The following is a 19,578-nucleotide window of genomic DNA, read 5'->3' on the forward strand; positions in this document are numbered from 1 at the left end:
AAGTGAGTAAGGCAGTGGTAAATACTACAGTGGGGCCAAAAAGTATTTAGTCAGCCACTGATTGTGCAAGTTCTCCTACTTAGCAAGATGAGAGAGGTCTGTAATTTTCATCATAGGTACACTTCAACTATGAGAGACAAAATGAGGAAAAAAAAATCCAGGAAATCACATTGTAGGATTTTTAAAGAATTTATTTGTAAATTATGGTGGAAAATAAGTATTTGGTCAATATCAAAAGTTCCACTCAATACTTTGTAACATAACCTTTGTTGGCAATGACAGAGGTCAAACGTTTCCTGTAAGTCTTCACCAGGTTTGCACACAATGTAGCTGGTATTTTGGCCCATTCCTCCATGCAGATCTCCTCTAGAGCAGTGATGTTTTGGGGCTGTCGCTGGGCAACACGGACTTTCAACTCCCTCCACAAATTTTCTATGGGGTTGAGGTCTGGAGACTTGCTAGGCCACTCCAGGACCTTGAAATGCTTTTTACGGAGCCACTCCTTCGTTGCCCGAGCGGTGTGTTTGGGATCATTGTCATGCTGGAAGACCCAGCCACGTTCCATCTTCAATGCTCTCACTGATGGAAGGAGGTTTTGGCTTAAAATCTCACGATACATGGCCCCGTTCATTCTTCCCTTAACACGGATCAGTCGTCCTGTCCCCTTTGCAGAAAAACAGCCCCAAAGCATGATGTTTCCACCCCCATGCTTCACAGTAGGTATGGTGTTCTCTGGATGCAACTCAGCATTCTTCTTCCTCCAAACACGACGAGTTGAGTTTTTACCAAAAAGTTCCATTTTGGTTTCATCTGACCACATGATATTCTCCCAATCCTCTTCTGGATCATCCATATGCTCTCTGGCAAACTTAAGACGGGCCTGGACATGTACTGGCTTAAGCAGGGGGACACGCCTGGCACTGCAGGATTTGAGTCCCTCTCGGCGTAGTGTGTTACTGATGGTAGCCTTTGTTACTTTGGTCCCAGCTCTCTGCAGGTCATTCATCAGGTCCCTCCGTGTAGTTCTGGGATTTTTGCTCACCGTTCTCATGATCATTTTGACCCCACGGGATGAGATCTTGCGTGGGGCCCCAGATCAAGGAAGATTATCAATGGTCTTATATGTCTTCCATTTTCTTACAATTGCTCCCACAGTTGATTTATTCACACCAACCTCTTCCCAGCCTGGTCCAGGTCTATAATTTTCTTCCTGGTGTCCTTCAACAGCTCTTTGGTCTTGGCCATGGTTGAGTTTGGAGTCTGACTGTTTGAGGCTGTGGACAGGTGTCTTTTATATAGATAACGAGGTCAAACAGGTGCCATTAATACAGGTAACGAGTGGAGGACAGAAGAGCTTCTTAAAGAAGAAGTTACAGGTCTGTGAGAGCCAGAAATCTTGCTTGTTTGTGAATGACCAAATACTTATTTTCCACCATAATTTACAAATAAATTCTTTAAAAATCCTACAATGTGATTTCCTGGATTTTTTTTTTCTCATTTTGTCTCTCATAGTTGAAGTGTACCTATGAGGAAAATTACAGACCTCTCTCATCTTTCTAAGTAGGAGAACTTGCACAATCAGTGGCTGACTAAATACTTTTTGGCCCCACTGTATATTGCCAAAAGTATTCGCTCGTCTGCCTTCACACACATATGAACTTGAGTGACATCCCATTCTTAATCCATAGGGTTTAATATGATGTTGGCCCACCCTTTGCAGCTATAACAGCTTCAACTCTTCTGGAAAGGCTTTCCAAAAGGTTTTGGAGTGTGTTTATGGGAATTTTTGACCATTCTTCCAGAAGCGCATTTGTGAGGTCAGACACTGATGTTGGACGAGAAGGTCTGGCTCGCAGTCTCCGCTCTAATTTATCCCAAAGATGTTCTGTTGGGTTGAGGTCAGGACAGGCCAGTCAAGTTCTTCCACACCAAACCCGCTCATCCATGTCTTTATGGACCTTGCTTTGTGCACTGGTGCACAGTCATGTTGGAACAGGAAGGGGCCATCCCCAAACTGTTCCCACAAACATGAAATTGTCCAAAATCTCTTGGTATGCTGAAGCATTAAGAGTTCCTTTCACTGGAACTGAGGGGCCGAGCCCAACTCCTGAAAAACAGCCCCACACCATAATCCCCCCTCCACCAAACTTTACACTTGGCACAATGCAGTCAGACAAGTACCGTTCTCCTGGCAACCGCCAAGCCCAGACTCAACCATCGGATTGCCAGACGAATAAGTGTGATTCGTCACTCCAGAGAACATGTCTCCACTGCTCTAGAGTCCAGTGGCAGCGTGCTTTACAGCACTGCATCCAACGCTTTGCATTGCGCTTGGTGATGTAAGGCTTGGATGCAGCTGCTCGGCCATGGAAACCCATTCCATTAGGCTCTCTACGCACTGTTCTTGAGCTAATCTGAAGGCCACATGAAGTTTGGAGGTCTGTAGCGATTGAAAGTTGGCGACCTCTGCACACTATGCGCCTCAGCATCCCCTGACCCTGCTTTGTCATTTTACATTGCCTACCACTTTGTGGCTGAGTTGCTGTCATTCCCAATTGCTTACACTTTGTTATAATACCACTGACAGTTGACTGTGGAATATTTAGTAGCGGGGAAATTTCACGACTGGACTTGTTGCACAGGTGGCATCCTATCATGGTACCACGCTGGAATCCACTGAGCTCCTGAGAGTGACCCATTCTTTCACAAATGTTTGTAGAAGCAGTCTGCATGCCTAGGTGCTTGGTTTTATACACCTGTGGACATGGAAGTGATTGGAACACCTGAATTCAATGATTTGGATGGGTGATTTATTACTTTTGGCAATATAGTGTACATGTCTCCTGTGTTTTGTAAGTGCTGCCAACCTGTAACATCTGAAGCATATTGCATAACTGTACAACTGATTTAAGGATTTTTGCTGCCTTGGCTCCTAGATTTGTTATTGGTGATCGATGGCAGAGTATGAAAAGTCAAAAATAGAGTTCAATGCTAATGTGTTTTGAATTAACTTGGAACTGAATTTTATTATATATTTCTGTTTTTGGTGATGAATTAATAAGGTGAATAAATAATAGTTGGCTTAGCTTTCATCTACAGGTACATGTAAAATAATCAGCTGCTCATTCTGTAAATAGCTAAAGTCTTACAAAGCACTATACACTTCCATTCACAAAAGCATACATTTTTTGTAGTAATTTGGATCCCATCGAAAGTGAAAGTTTATTAAAAACATTAAGCTATAAAATTAAACACTGAGTCAATTTTTTGCCCAAACCAATCACACTTTTCAAACCAAGCAAACACACAAATGTCCTTGTGGCTGTAGCTGTTAATGTAAGGTGTAACTCTTACCTTGTCATACATGCGGTTAAGCAGTCGAGGCACCACAGGAAAGATTGTAGGCCGCAGAGCCTTCATGTCATCTGAAAGGAGACGGATGTCACCCTGGAAAAAGCCAATCCTTCCTCCATGGCAGTACACCACTGCCTTCAGAAACACATGCAAACATAGTTTTAATACTTTTACACAACCAAACAGCTCATTTAATGTTTAAAAAACGAGTCTTTGCATGAAATAATTATTACTGAAATAGTTTGCTGTAGAAGCATAGTTTAGATTGTCTGATAATTTTTTGATTTATACATGGCTACTTATTAATAGCCAGCAAATTCTTCCTAGAAAAATTGAGCTGCAAGCTAATGTCAGCTGTTGACTGTTTAGATACGGTAGAAAAAGAGTCAATATTTTAAATATCCTAAAGTTATTTAAGGGCAAACACACACACACACAAACACCAGTCGGACTGACTGCATGTTTTTGAACTTGTGGGAGGAAACCGAAAGTGCTACTTACTGAGTCACTGTGCCACCCAGCTTTATTTATGTGCTTTCTGAACATAATTAAGTAAATATAACATGCATAACACTTTACTGTTCAAGTAGTGAAATTAAAATATCAATGCCAATTTTTTTTTTATTTCAGTCATATTACTGGAAATTGTGGCACAGTGAGATTGAGTGGGGAGAATCAAACAAAACAAACCTGATGGGCATGGAGCTTGCTGTTTTAATTTCATCTCCATGCAATATTTGGAGACAAATAGGCTACAGTGTTGTGCAGAGCAAAAGCTGCTTTTTAAAGAATCACACACACACACACTATACCTCAATAAGACGCTCAAACATGTGTGCGAGGGGCAGGAAGGAAATGAGGACGTCGTCTTGATTCGGAAATATGACTTTCTGCATGATAAACAGTTCATGTGGTTAAACTGGGTCAAAAAATTTTTTCATTTAGCACAATCAATTGAAATGTCATTTAGAATCAACCTGTTTGAAAATATGGGTTTATCAGGCCATTAGTTTTACTTACATCAGTAACTTTTAGAAAGCCAGCAAAATCAGCAACAACATTTCCATGTGTGAGCATCACACCCTTTGGATTTCCTGGATGTTAGGAATAAAAAAAAAAAACACAAGCAAATCAGCAATTCTCTGACCTTTAAACTTTATTACTGTTCAAGATTAGCATCAACAACTGTGCGGCACAAAGTCTGGTTCATAATACACAATTTCATTAATTATATATGAATGCCTGGTCAACATCATAAAATAATTTTAGTCATAAAGGCAAGCTGGCATTTGGAAGTCTGCCAACAGGAAAAGTAATTCAGTGTTTGTTTTTTAAACTAGGTCACAGTGGCCTTCTGTGTGCTGATGCAGGAGGAAGAAAAAGCTTTTATGAGACCAGAGTGCAATGACAAAAATAACCAAGAGGGAGTAGTTAACCCACACTTAACACTGTCAAAACCTGTGCTGAAAATGTTTGACTATAGCCCCATCTGTTGTTCCGTACACTTTGTCACCCCCCCCCCCCCCCTGTTAATCAAAATGAACCCCCATAAGACCCCTACTAAAGCACTGCAATGACACTAACGTGGTAATAAAATGGTAGGGTGTTACCCTAAAACAAAGCACCTATCAGTGAATACGTTCAGTTATTGTAGCCACAAATGTATTTATGTTTGAAACAAAGCAGAGTAAGCCTTTTATTCAATCAACAAAAACTCCAATGTGTTGGCTTTTTAAAAAATTAAAGGTCATATTGCTTTGTACACACAGAACCGATAAGGTTTAATCATAGAGAACATTAATCCCACCTATTAGATATAATGTGCTAGTGTCATCACTATATTTACTGTAGTCAGTGGACACTTGCTGAGAGCATAAGTTGCTTTATATAATTGTTTGCTTTATATGACTCTTTTGGCAATAGGTTTTAAACACCTAAACCCAAATATTAGTAGGGTCTCTACATACTTTGCATTAAAGCATTAATGCATAAAGCAGTTTAACTCCTCTCATAAACATACACGTTATAGCCATAATATGTGGACATCACAGCAAAATTTTAGCCACTTACTGCAAACTGGTACATACAATCAATTTTATAACATACATTTTGCATATGAATTGAAAGATTTTCCTCAATGTGCCTCAAGGCTAATGTGTAAGCCTTTAAAACATCTTTAAAAAGAGATACAACAACAAAATAGAATTTTGTAGTCAAATTTAGTTTTATTTCTGTTTGAAGTACTAAACCATTGTTATTTCACCTAGGCAGATACCATGCAATCCTTGCACAGGCTGTAATACACACTTCTGTACGGTGTAAAAGTTGTAATACTGTGGGGTTTTTTTGGGGGGGGTGGGGGGTGGGAGGGGGGTACTTGCTTGTCAAAATACTGGGGATATTTTTGTGTCAAAATAATTTAGCATTTCTTTTTTTCTTCTTTTTCATTCATTTTATTTCATGTCTGAGTTGTCATGGTTCCGGAATCACTTGCAAAGTAATAACACACCCCAGACAGGATGCAGATCCATGGTGGTGTTAATATTATTGCCTCATGATGTTATATTACAATAATTCTGCCTAATAGTCATGTTTTAGGGGGTATTTAGGAGGTATTCAAGACTAATGTCAACTTACCTGTAGTACCACTGGTAAAACAGACAATTGAAAGGTCATCTGGTCGAGGAGGCTGCAAACAAAACAAAAATGACTTTATTTAATAAAACTATATGAGCTTAAATGACTATACTCATTATAATAACTACTTACCCCTTTTCTAGCATTTTTTTCATAAAAGAATATAGACAATTATTCTATCATTTCTATAAAATGTGTCTATTACTCGGCATTCATTTATCTTCTCTATTTGCTTTATTCTAGTTACTGTCATGGCAGGTCCAGAGTCTTTACTGGGAGCTATATGAGCAAGATTCTATATGTTGGATCTAAGGCTGCGAGAGACAAGTTGTCTAACCTGATGCTAAACCTAAACACTTTCTCTGTAACTCCCAGCTCAGATGTAAAAAACTTGTGTGTCACAATAGATTAAGATCTCTTCTTTGATACACACGTTAATAATATTACTAGAGTTGCTTTCTTTCATTTGCGTAATATCTCTAAAATAAGAATTATACTGTCTGTAAATGATGTTGAAAAACTGATCCATGCGTTTATAACTTCTCGGTTAGATTATTGTAATGCTCTTCTCACTGGATGCTCTGGATGACCCATAAACAAACTCCAGTTGGTTCAAAATGCAGCAGGTCGAGTGCTAACCAGAACTAGAAAGTTTGATCATATTACTCTTGTTCTATCATCTCTACACTGGCTGCCAATTACATTCCGCACTAATTACAAAATACTTTTACTAACTTATAAAGCGCTACATGGTCTGGCTCCTCAGTATCTGAGTGAACTGATTGAGCACTGCAGCCCAGCATGTTCACTTCGTTCACAAGATGCAGGGTTACTTATAGTTCCTAGAATTAAAAAGATCACGGCTGGTGGACGAGCATTTTCATACAAAGCTCCACAACTTTGGAATAATCTTCCTGCCTTTGTTCAAGATTCGAACACAGTCTTGATGTTCAAGTCTAGATTGAAAACATATTTATTTACTCAGGCTTTTCATTAGTCTTTTTAAACTAAACAGCAAACTTAGTTATGCTGTAATAATTAGGGGTGCCGGAGTCTAAAGCTACTCTCTGTAAAACTGACATTTCACTCTTAACGATTACACAATGTAACTACACCTTCTGTTGTTTTACCCCGAGGTGGTTCTGACGGAAACCTGTTTACCCTCTCGAGGATAAAGACTGCAAGTCGAGACTGCAGTGCCAACAATGCTGCTCCTACTAGATGGGATGGGACCCTGCAATGTTTGCACCAAAAATGTCCAAAACTTAAAACGGACTTTATCACAGACTGGACTGAACAATGAAGAACTCCAATAATTTTTTGCTAGTTATAACTTTTAGTTCACTTGAATTTTGTGTTTGTATGATCTGTGTAAATCCTATCTGTTTAAAGTATCCTCCAGGCCACCCAAGGAGGATAAGTCTGGTTCCTCTCAAGGTTCCTTCCTGTCATTTTAAGGGAGTTTTTCCTTGCCACTGTCACCCTCGGCTTGCTCAATAGGGGTTTTTGGTCTGTTGGTCCTGTATTCTGTAAAGTTGCTTTGAGATAATGTCCATTGTAAAAAACGCTATATAAATAAATTTGACTTGAATTGACTTGAAGATTCTGAATCCAGGTCATTTACATTAGCACAGCCAATGTCAACATTAGAGTTGCCACTCCAGTTACATTTATTTTATGAGGTGGTAGGAAACTGGGATACCCAAAAAACAAAGGAAACATACAGCATAGACTCAAACTTCAGACAAAGGCCGAACTCTAGTCACTGGAAGTGAAATTCACAAGTGTGGTAATATATCTGAAAGTTACAGCTATTAGGGTCCAATCTGCATTTCTACATTTCCCTTATTTAGTTCAGTGTCCTACTATTTCTACAGCCGGTTTACACACACTTTACAAACTTTTGTTTTGTCTTTCTAAACAGTGGTAATAAATTACCTTATGAAGGTGAAAACCATGAGCCAGATACAGTATAGAAATAGCTTCATATTTTAATCCCAAACTGCACCACTGCCCATAATAATACACTGTTGCATGGTTACTCACCACTGGTTTTTTGTAATGTTCTTTTCCTAAGTCCTGCAGAAAGCAAAACATAAAAAACACACAAAACTTGTATTACTGCCATTATAAGTTAGCAAATAAGTTAGCAAAGCCAAAAAAATTAAGTAACACTTCTATTGATCCAGTAGCCATTGTTAGAGAAACATACTGCATATTACAATACATGTAAATTATATATTTATATATTATATAGTTTTATATAGTTTATATACAGGGGTTGGACAATGAAACTGAAACACCTGGTTTTAGACCACAATAATTTATTAGTATGGTGTAGGGCAGGGGTGGGCAATTAAATTTTCCAAGGGGCCACATAAGAAACTCGGACTGTTGTGGAGGGCCGGACCAATAAGGAGAACTAAATTCTGCTCAATATTCATTTTATCTTTTTATTTACATTTACATTGCATTTTCAGCATTTAGCAGACGCATTTATCCAAAGCGATTTACAATACAGTTACAGTATACAGTCTGAGCAATTATGGGTTATGGGACTTGCTCAAGGGCCCAACAGCAACCAGCAGCCTTCTGATTACTAGTCCAGTACCTTAACCACTAGGCTACAACTGTCCACTCTTTATGAAAAGCAGTGAATTGTACAGTTCTAATAAGCTGTTAATGTTTTGATGTTACATTTAGAAAATTAGAAGTATGCAGAGTAAAAACATCAACATTATTTTACTATTTAAACAAACAAATGCAAAAACAAATGTGAACAAAATGTGCAGGTTTTTAAACTTTACACTATTTTGTTTTGAGTCTAATTACCTCATTTGTTTTTCAGTCCTTTGTTATTGTTGGATATTATGTTTAACATCACAGAGCTGGTCCTGACTGCTTCAGTTCTGGATGTGTTAAACTTTATAAAACAGTCTTTGTTGCTTTTGCAGTTTAGTTAGAGAAGCTTCAGGTGTGACGCTGCACATCGCTCATATGCTTGTGTTTCTGTGTAGTACCGTAACAGCGATTTAGAGCCTAAATTCTGATCCTTAACCAGCGTTACATCTGACTTTAGTAAATAAACAATTCAGAAGTTCGTGTCTTGTTAAAAACTCCACCGTCAATCACACTCAGTTCTGTTCACATTACAGTGAAGCTGATACACTCGCGCACACACGCGCATACGCAAATCGAAACGTACGGATATTTAAAGACACAGCGCTCCCGTCAAAATCAATCCTGTTATATTGCATGTTTGATGTACATTTATTTACATCTCATTTTTAATTGCCACGAACCTCATGCGGGCCGGTTGGGGATGTCTCGCGGGCCGGACAATGCCCAGGTCTGGTGTAGGGCCTCCTTTTGCGGCCAATACAGCGTAAATTCGTCTTGGAAATGACATATACAAGTCCTGCACAGTGGTCAGAGGGATTTTAAGCCATTCTTCTTGCAGGATAGTGGCCAGGTCACTACGTGATGCTGGTGGAGGAAAACGTTTCCTGACTCGCTTCTCCAAAACACCCCAAAGTGGCTCAATAATATTTAGATCTGGTGACTGTGCAGGCCATGGGAGATGTTCAACTTCACTTTCATGTTCATCAAACCAATCTTTCACCAGTCTTGCTGTGTGTATTGGTGCATTGTCATCCTGATACACGGCACCGCCATTGGATGCGCATGGTCCTCCAGAATGGTTCGGTAGTCCTTGGCAGTGACGCGCCCATCTAGCACAAGTATTGGGCCAAGGGAATGCCATGATATGGCAGCCCAAACCATCACTGATCCACCCCCATGCTTCACTGCTTCACTACGCTTCTTTGGGGCTTCTCCACACCGTAACTCTCCCGGATGTGGGGAAAACAGTAAAGGTGGACTCATCAGAGAACAATACATGTTTCACATTGTCCACAGCCCAAGATTTGCGCTCCTTGCACCATTGAAACCGACGTTTGGCATTGGCACGAGTGACCAAAGGTTTGGCTATAGCAGCCCGGCCATGTATATTGACCCTGTGGAGCTCCCGACGGACAGTTCTGGTGGAAACAGGAGAGTTGAGGTGCACATTTATTTCTGCCGTGATTTGGGCAGCCGTGGTTTTATGTTTTTTGGATACAATCCGGGTTAGCACCCGAACATCCCTTTCAGACAGCTTCCTCTTGCGTCCACAGTTAATCCTGTTGGATGTGGTTTGTCCTTCTTGGTGGTATGCTGACATTACCCTGGATACCGTGGCTCTTGATACATCACAAAGACTTGCTGTCTTTGTCACATATGCGCCAGCAAGACGTGCACCAACAATTTGTCCTCTTTTGAACTCTGGTATGTCACCCATAATGTTGTGTGCATTGCAATATTTTGAGCAAAACTGTGCTCTTACCCTGCTAATTGAACCTTCACACTCTGCTCTTACTGGTGCAATGTGCAATTAATGAAGATTGGCCACCAGACTGGTCCAATTTAGCCATGAAACCTCCCACACTAAAATGACAGGTGTTTCAGTTTCATTGTCCAACCCCTGTAGTTTTCCAATGGGAAGGTGGTCATGTAGCATATCAAAGAGGACCAGAATTTTCTCAGAAATCGATTGCAATATTAGATTTGCAATATCTCTTGTGGTTCAAAAGTTATCAACACAGAAAGTTGCAAAAACAACCGAGAATGTTCCCTGTGAGGCACAGCTATTTGACGTGTTCAGTGTGTTGTCCCTGGTGCTGAACACAGAGCTGAAGGTGCTGGATCCAATTGTTATGAACCCGCATGAGAATCTCTGGAGAAATGCTGTCACAAGCCTCCACGATGCGGTGCTGAAGGTGGTGTTTGTTGCGGATTTTCTCAGCATACACAATTTGTTTGAGATGACCCCAGAGATAAAAGTCGAGTGGTGTGAGGTCGGGTGATCTGGGCGGCCATTCCATAGGACCACGACGGCCAATCCTATGACCAGGAAATTGAATATCCAGCCACTGACGAACACCTGCTCCGTAGTGTGGTGGAGCCCCATCCTGTTGGAAATAACAGAGGAAACTGCCATCTTCGGTCAGAATGGATGGGAATACTGTTTCCTGTAGAATTGTCAGGTAGCGCTGAGCATTTAGGGTCTGGTCGATGAAAAGGGGTCCGATTACACCGGTTCCTTATATTCCATTCCACATCATAACCCTCACATCACCTACGACTGTGGTGTCTGCCGTCACCACAGCCGTCACCACTGACATAAAAATTGGCCTCGTCACTAAACAGAATGTCCAGGTGCAGAACTCGACATGTCTATCAGGGTCATCCTTTGATATTTTCTGCTGCAGCTGGATCTTGAAGGGGTGCCACTTATTGGTATGAAGAATCCATACAAGGGATGACTGGCTAACACCACATTCTGCTGCGAGACGTCGCGTGCTGCGTCGTGGACTTTTCGCAAAGGCTGCCAAAACCATTGTTGTGGTTTCTTCGTCGGTAGCGGTCTTCGGACGAACACTATGTGGCTTGTTGTCCACAGTCCCAGTTTCTCAGAATTTGGCTGAGGGATGCAACAGTGCTGTGTGAAATTGGTGGTCTTTCTGGGTGTCGGTTGTTGAAGTCTGCGGCTATGATATGGCAGCTGTGTTCCCCGGACATCAGAATCACCTCAATCCTCTCTTCTTTTGTCAATTCCATCTTCAGTTACCTTTAACGAACAATAAAAATTATGAACTTTCTGTGTTGATAACTTTTGAACCACAAGAGATATTGCAAATCTGATAGGCAATCGATTTCTGAGAAAATTCCGGTCTTCTTTGATATGCTACATGACCACCTTCCCATTGGAAAAACTTGCCCTTGATCCAATATGGCGGCTTTCAAGATGGCGGCCATGTTGGCGGCCATGTGCCATACCCCTCACCCATTACTTGCTGGGGTATTCAGATATGTCATTTTTCCTTTTCGTTTCTGAAATAAAAGAGTGTCCTGCGACTTTTGACTCACCCTGTATATATATAATTTTAGAAAACTTTTACTGTTTTCGATTGACAGCAGCATTAATTCCAGAGTTGCTAGGGTAGGTCCATATAAAATACACACAAAATTTTTTTGAATTATTACATTTATTAAGCACTTAATCTCTTTGTTTCATCACATTTTTTCATTTACAAATTTGCTTACTCAACTTACTTCTAATCTAGCCTATTCCAGCGTCTCTAGCACTTTTTTGGTTTGATAATTATGTTTACTTTTAATAAATGCTCTAAATCATGATCTTACAGTAAAATAACTAATATGCCTGCAATTTTTTACATTTTCCTCCCAATGTAACCATGTCCAATTATCTGATCACATTTTCTACCTCTACTGCTGCTGACCTCCACTCCTGACCGACGAAGGCTGTAACTAACCCCCCCACCCCAACAGATATATTTTTAAACTGGCTTTACATTTACATATGACATTAATTTAGTAATTAATTATATGAGTTATCTACACTGTGGTGTACAACAGACACAGATTACTTGCATATTTTACACATAAACTTCAATCCACTTTTTTCTTTGTTTCATTTTATAAATGTAGAAGATTAAAATAGAATAGATGTTAATGAGGGAGGAGTAAAATTGTTTATATATACTGATGTCCATTATTTAGCTGTCCAATGCACTTTCCATACCTCAACATCTTTTAGGGCCTGGATGTGAACACCACACTTTTTGCCCCACTCAACGAGCTCCAAGTCAAATTGGTCCATGATGATGATTCTCTTTAAGCTCAGTGTATCCTTCTTCTCCACATTTTCCACAAGCACCTTTGCCTTTTCAGGCTTATCACAGATTACTGTTGAGATTTCCGCTATGGAAAAAAGTGTGCTTACAGTAAAACAGATGAAAAAAAAAATGAATACATAAAAAACAGATAATAACATGCAGTCCTACCCGTGTTGATAATGTGTCTAATGGCATCAGGTCCCAGTGTGTCATAAAGTGGTACCACCACCATAGAGTATGTGTAACAAGCCAGCTCTGAGATTAGCCACTAACAATACATGAATATGACATGAACATATAATAAATTATTTTGACATGCATGTTAAAGATTGTTCATATGTCTGTGTTGGTGCTTTGTTGTCTCTTGACCTCTCACCTCTGGCCTGTTTTGTGCAAACACTCCAATAAACTGGTCAGGATTGGGTAGGCACCCCTGAGACAGTAACCCAGAGCCCAGATGCTCTGCACGTGTTGTTACCTAAAAACATAACGATAATACAATCCAGTAAATGCTTAAAAATAAGTTGATCTAAATTTGTGAGCAATAGCTTAAGGGTTAGAGTTCTCTGCTGGTAAATCCAGTGAGCTACATTCATAAACTTTATAGCATTCATGAGAAATTGACTGTTGCCACTGAATTTAATAAAAACGATGGTTTGAAGAACAGTAGTGTGTATCATAGAATAATAGGCCCAGGAACCTTCCCAGTGAAGTTGTAACCTGAGCATAGTTTGCTTAGTCTAAGGTTTCATGTGCTATAAAAAGGTTACCTGAATTTTAATGTAACTGTAACTGTGGGAGGAAACCGGAGCACCGGAGTAAACAAACACAGACACGGGGAGAACATGCAAACTCCACATAGAAAGGACCCGGACAGTGCTACCCACTTAGCCACCGTGCCGCCCAAGACGTTCAGTATAAAACAATAGTGCAATAGTTACAATATAAATATCAGTCAATTTTAGACTAAATGTATATACATGATTAAAGAATAAATCATATTGATTTTGGGTAGTTTTATTAATGTTTTTCCAGCCTAAACATCATGTTCAGTTTTTAGTTCTTATATGAAGTATGAAGTAAATACAGTAGCTTATGAGTATCTTTAGTGGTGTTTCACACCGCACAGTAACATGCTAAAATGTGTGTGAAATACATTACCATAGGTGTCAATACTATTTTAAATACTATTAATATGTACATGTAGTATGTGGTTTGGGACCTAAACTGCCAAGTGATATTGAAAAACACACCTCACCAACTTGGCTATAACAAACCAGCAACATTCATGTCCTGGCATCATTTTCAATTTTGTATCCTTTTCTTTTTTGTATCCGGACCGACACACTACAGGGGAGCAGCTCACTGGCAAAATGAACCAGGGGGCTATCAGACGTGTGTCTAAAACAACAGTTCAGCAAACCCTACTGCGTATAGGGGTTTGAAGCAGATGAATGGTCACTGCACCTCTGCTAAAAAAGGTAGAAAGGTGCATCTGCAGAAAAGACTTCAATTGGAATTGGACCTTACTGAGTCACTCCCAGTCCGTCTGCTGTTTGTGCTGCATACAACTGTTGGCTGGTGGTCATAATAATGTGACTCAACAGTGTATATAAATTAATTATAATTAATATTTTAAACCATGAGTTTCAAATATTCAATATACACTTACCTCTCGATAAGACAGCCATTTGTAGGGTTGATTTGGGAGGCGGTAACCTAAGAATGGTCCATCACCTGATGAAACAACAGATCACATTAGATTTAGACCTTGCTTCATGATAACATGTTTGTGCTACTTAACTCACACTTTGCTTAGTGGATCTGTTCATTGCTAAACAATTTCTTTATGGTAAGGACACACAAGTGACAAATTGTGTCATTAGAGAAATTAATGGAGAAATGTCAGTAATTCCAAAGGGTTCACAAACTTTTTTCTTGGATATTTTATTGCATTTTTAGTACACTGCCCTTTGTGTTAATATACACATCTAATTTTAGTTACAGACCCTGGAGATCAGAAAGTGAAATGAGAGTATGAGATAAACCAGCCTGTCATACACACCCGTTATACGCAGCCCTCGCTGGAAAGCCTCATACAAGGTTTTGGCGTCTTCATGGTAGTGTGTAAGAAGCTTGGGACTGTCAGGTATCATCGATCGATGGCCACCACCCTCCAAAAAAAGAAAAGTAAGAAAATTAAAGGGTTAGCAGTTTTACATAACCTAATAAATGAATCAATCCCGTTAGATATTCTTAGTGTCCAGTCATATATATAATTTTGCAGGACAAGCACAAAATTAGTGTTAAGATTCTTGTTGCTGTCATACAGTGATATGAAAAATATTTACCCATTTCCTAATTTCAAATATTTTTGCTTGTCAGACTTCCAGTAATAAGAGGTCAGTCTTTTACATCACTTTGTTGTTGAATATTCTGAAACAATAATACAAATATCCAAAAATAGAAAAAGCTAGAAAAAAACATAAATTCAAGTGTTCAAAGTGTGCTGCAACCATAGTAAGAACTAAAGAGCTGACACACAAAATGAAAGAGGAGATCATTTTAGTGCACTAAAAGGCTAGTGGTATAAGAACATTTCCAAGACCTTGAACATTCCTAGAGACATCATTGGGAGTACTGCCTGGAAGTTCCAAGATCATTTAACAGCCAAGGAGTTCATGACCAGTGGTGCAAGAAGCGTCCACAGCAATATGCCAGAAGGAGTTGGGATAGGCCTGCAGAGTTGAGTTCTATAAAATGACTAATCAAAACTGAAGCTGTTTGGCCATATGTATCAGGTTTTTTTTGTGCTAGAAAGGTGAGGCTTATGACTAGAAGAATACTATCCCCATGGTCAAGCATGGAGGTGGGTCACTTATGATGTGTATTTCTGCTGTAGGTAATGGTTATCTTGACAATTGTTACTGACAATATGAATTCACAGAAATCCTCTGTGGAGGCATTTGAAGCAAGGGATGCCTGTGGTAAAAATTTAACCTTGGTAATAATTGGACTTTCCAGCAAGAAAATAATCCCAAGCACATTTCCAAGTCAACCAAAGCTTAGTTAAGAAATCAGTTCTGGAATATCCTAGAGTGGCCTTCACAGTCTCCAGATTTGAATCCCATAGAAAATCTTTGGTGGGATTTAAATAAAGCAGTTGCAGCACTAAAGGAATCAAACCTTGCATGATTTCCATGAGAAGGATAAGCAAATATTCCACAAGAGACGTGTCAAAAGCTTGTTAGCACTTACTAAAATTGTATATCAGAGCTTATCAAGGCAACACCACCAAGTGTTCCACCAAGTGCTGAGCGTAAAGGTTGAATAATAGTGAACATGGAGAACGAGATCAAAACTGATTGTATCAAATATATTCCTTCTCTGTTTATAGAGACTTCTTGTTGTATATTTTCATTCAATGCTTTAAATATTACCATAAAACTATTTTAGTGTGATGGGGTTCAGTATTTCTGATTCTACAGTGCCTTGCAAAAGTATTCAGCCCCCTTGAACTTTTCAACCTTTTGCCACATTTCAGGCTTCAAACATAACGATATGAAATTGTAATTTTTTGTGAAGAATCAACAACAAGTGGGACACAATCGTGAAGTAGAACGAAATTTATTGGATATTTTAAACTTTTTTTAGAAATAAAAAACTAAAAAGTGGGGCGTGCAATATTATTCAGCCCCTTTACTTTCAGTGCAGCATACTCACTCCAGAAGTTCAGTGAGGATCTCTGAATGATCCAATGTTGACCTAAATGACTGATGGTGATAAATAGAATCCACCTGTGTGTAATCAAGTCTCCGTATAAATGCACCTGCTCTGTGACAGTCTCAGAGTTCTGTTTAAAGCGCAGAGAGCATCATGAAGACCAAGGAACACACCAGGCAGGTCCGAGATACTGTTGTGGAGAAGTTTAAAGCCGGATTTGGAACATCTCAAGGAGCACTGTGCAAGCGATCATATTGAAATGGAAGGAGTATCAGACCACTGCAAATCTACCAAGACCCGGCCGTCCCTCTAAACTTTCAGCTCAAACAAGGAGAAGACTGATCAGAGATGCAGCCAAGAGGCCCATGATCACTCTGAATGAACTGCAGAGATCTACAGCTGAGGTGGGAGACTCTGTCCATAGGACACAATCAGTCGTACACTGCACAAATCTGGCCTTTATGGAAGAGTGGCAAGAAGAAAGCCATTTCTCAAAGATATCTATAAAAAGTCACCTGGGAGACACACCAAACATGTGGAAGAAGGTGCTCTGGTCAGATGAAACCAAAATCGAACTTTTTGGCCACAATGCAAAACGTTATGTTTGGCGTAAAAGCAACACAGCTCATCACCCTGAACACACCATCCCCACTGTCAAACATGGTGGTGGCAGCATCATGGTTTGGGCCTGCTTTTCTTCAGCAGGGACAGGGAAGATGGTTAAAATTGATGGGAAGATGGATGGAGCCAAATACAGGACCATTCTGGAAGAAAACCTGTTGCAGTCTGCAAAAGACCTGAGACTGGGACGGAGATTTATCTTCCAACAAGACAATGATCCAAAACATAAAGCAAAATCTACAATGGAATGGTTCACAAATAAACGTGTCCAGGTGTTAGAATGGCCAAGTCAAAGTCCAGACCTGAATCCCATCGAGAATCTGTGGAAAGAGCTGAAAACTGCTGTTCACAAACGCTCTCCATCCAACCTCACTGAGCTCGAGCTGTTTTGCAAGGAAGAATGGGCAAAAATTTCTGTCTCTCGATGTGCAAAACTGATAGAGACATACCCCAAGCGACTTGCAGCTGTAATCGCAGCAAAAGGTGGCGCTACAAAGTATTAACGCAAGGGGGCTGAATAATATTGCACGCCCCACTTTTCAGTTTTTTATTTCTAAAAAAAGTTTAAAATATCCAATACATTTCGTTCCACTTCACGATTGTGTCCCACTTGTTGTTGATTCTTCACAAAAAATTACAATTTCATATCGTTATGTTTGAAGCCTGAAATGTGGCAAAAGGTTGAAAAGTTCAAGGGGGCTGAATACTTTTGCAAGGCACTGTAACTGCAGATACACCAGGCTGATAAGTATTACAATTAATTTACTATTTGGTGATTTTTTTTATTTTTTATAAAGAAGTAGTGTTTTTAGCAAAACCACATCTATTGGCACCCCTAGTAATTCTTAAAAAAATGCAATGTAACTGAATTTTTTAAAGGTGTCTACAAACTTTCAAATAAGGGAAACATGTCTGCAATAATGGCAATCATTAAAAAGTTCCAGTCAGTTGGGACTGTGACTGGAACTTTCCTGATCAAAGTTTATTTTGCTTCCTTCCACAATAAGACAGTAAAAATCCCCAAGCATCACTGTTGGAGAGTTTTAAAACACCTTGGGGTCACCAAGTCTCTAAAACTACCATTAAAAATTACCAACATGCCAAGTGATTATTTGGAAGGCTTGCCAGAGTAAAGCAATCTAACCACTAATGTAAGTACCTGGAGTTTGCTAAACACAAATGGGACCTTTTTGGCAAACACACTCCACAATCTTGTGGAAGGCCTAAATAGAACAATGAAGGCTATCATAGTGTGGGGGCACTTTATATAATAGTGCATGATTTTGAAATTCAATGTCACAAGGTGCCAATATTTTTGGGCACATAATAAAATAAACTCATAAGATTTTTTTGTTTATATGCATATGCAAAAAAGGATATCCACATGCAAAAAACTTACTTCAACTTCTTCAGATTGGTGTTGAAGGTCACATGGAGGCTTGATGGCACGCGGGCGTGTTGCTAGCCAGTAGGTGAAGATGGCAGTCAAAGCACCAAGACCAACCAATGCTGATGCTGGCACTGAGTGAAGCAGCTGTGTCAGCCTGTCCAGTTCAGGCAGTTGCAATCCAAGCAGCAGCTCCTGCATTTGCATCCTCTCCATCAGTGTAGAACTTAGCTCTAAATAGTGGAGACAACAAAAGAATTAAGAAAAGACTAAAAAGGACCAGTATAACCTTCATCTTTTTTGTCTCTTCCCTAACTTTTTAAGTGTGTTGCAGTTGTGTACTATTTTTTATATTTAATTATATTTAATTAGTATGGACCATTAGGTCACTTTCTTTTACTTACATCTAAAGGCATTTTTCATCAGCCAATCCACCTTCTGCATATTTTATAAAGGTGGGAGAAGACTGAAATAATCAAAACTAAACCCCGGGTGGACATGGAAAGAAAGAGGTAAAGATTAAACCCAGGTTTAATTATCTGAATGCAATTTATTATTTTATATTTTATAAATAATTTAGCCGCTGTAAATCAGCCTGTTGTGTGTCACCAACTTAACTGTAAAAACTTACAGTAGATTTTAAATAAATATCACTGACATTTTACACTTCAATAATATAAAAAATAATTAAATAAAATCTAAAATCTTTTATTCACAAAAGTATTCAGGTCCCGTGCTGTAGCACTCCAAATTGTGGTCAGGGCAGCTCAATATATGGGCAGCTGTTACAATTTGAATTTACTGGACATAGTTTGGAAAGGCACAAACCTGGATCTAAAATGGCCCACAATTTACACTTCATTGTCAGAACAATAAGCCATTAAGTTCAAAGAACAAACTGGGCAAAAATGGCCTTGGTCAGGGATGTAAAACATTTTCTTTCCTGAAAGGTTAACAAAGGAATGGTAGTGTTTACCATCTGGGCTCTGGAGGGACGACCAAGGGACATAAATTGACATTATTCTAAAGCTCTCCATTGTTACTATGGCAGTTTGTTTAGGTCAGTGTGGTTTACCTTGGGTAGTTCCATGGCAGAACTTCATCTCTCATTTGACTTAA

The 19,578-nt window shown here is 39.5% G+C and overlaps 1 protein-coding gene across 1 annotated transcript in view; it reads right to left on the reverse strand.

Annotated features, from left to right (window-relative positions):
• acsl6 (acyl-CoA synthetase long chain family member 6) overlaps positions 1 to 19,578 on the reverse strand; it is a 45,228-nt gene that overhangs the window by 13,678 nt on the left and 11,972 nt on the right. Inside the window, exons 3-13 of the mRNA XM_063011950.1 lie at positions 18,472 to 18,692; positions 14,794 to 14,902; positions 14,401 to 14,465; positions 13,105 to 13,206; positions 12,897 to 12,996; positions 12,635 to 12,813; positions 8,038 to 8,070; positions 5,992 to 6,043; positions 4,375 to 4,448; positions 4,167 to 4,244; positions 3,355 to 3,489 (exon numbers count right to left, since the gene is read on the reverse strand). Of these exons, the coding sequence (XP_062868020.1) occupies positions 3,355 to 3,489; positions 4,167 to 4,244; positions 4,375 to 4,448; positions 5,992 to 6,043; positions 8,038 to 8,070; positions 12,635 to 12,813; positions 12,897 to 12,996; positions 13,105 to 13,206; positions 14,401 to 14,465; positions 14,794 to 14,902; positions 18,472 to 18,675 (1,131 nt within the window). The 5' untranslated portion in view covers positions 18,676 to 18,692. The remainder of the gene's footprint in view (positions 1 to 3,354; positions 3,490 to 4,166; positions 4,245 to 4,374; positions 4,449 to 5,991; positions 6,044 to 8,037; positions 8,071 to 12,634; positions 12,814 to 12,896; positions 12,997 to 13,104; positions 13,207 to 14,400; positions 14,466 to 14,793; positions 14,903 to 18,471; positions 18,693 to 19,578) is intronic.

Source organism: Trichomycterus rosablanca, chromosome 16 (genome assembly GCF_030014385.1).
Source record: "Trichomycterus rosablanca isolate fTriRos1 chromosome 16, fTriRos1.hap1, whole genome shotgun sequence".
Taxonomy (NCBI): domain Eukaryota; kingdom Metazoa; phylum Chordata; class Actinopteri; order Siluriformes; family Trichomycteridae; genus Trichomycterus; species Trichomycterus rosablanca.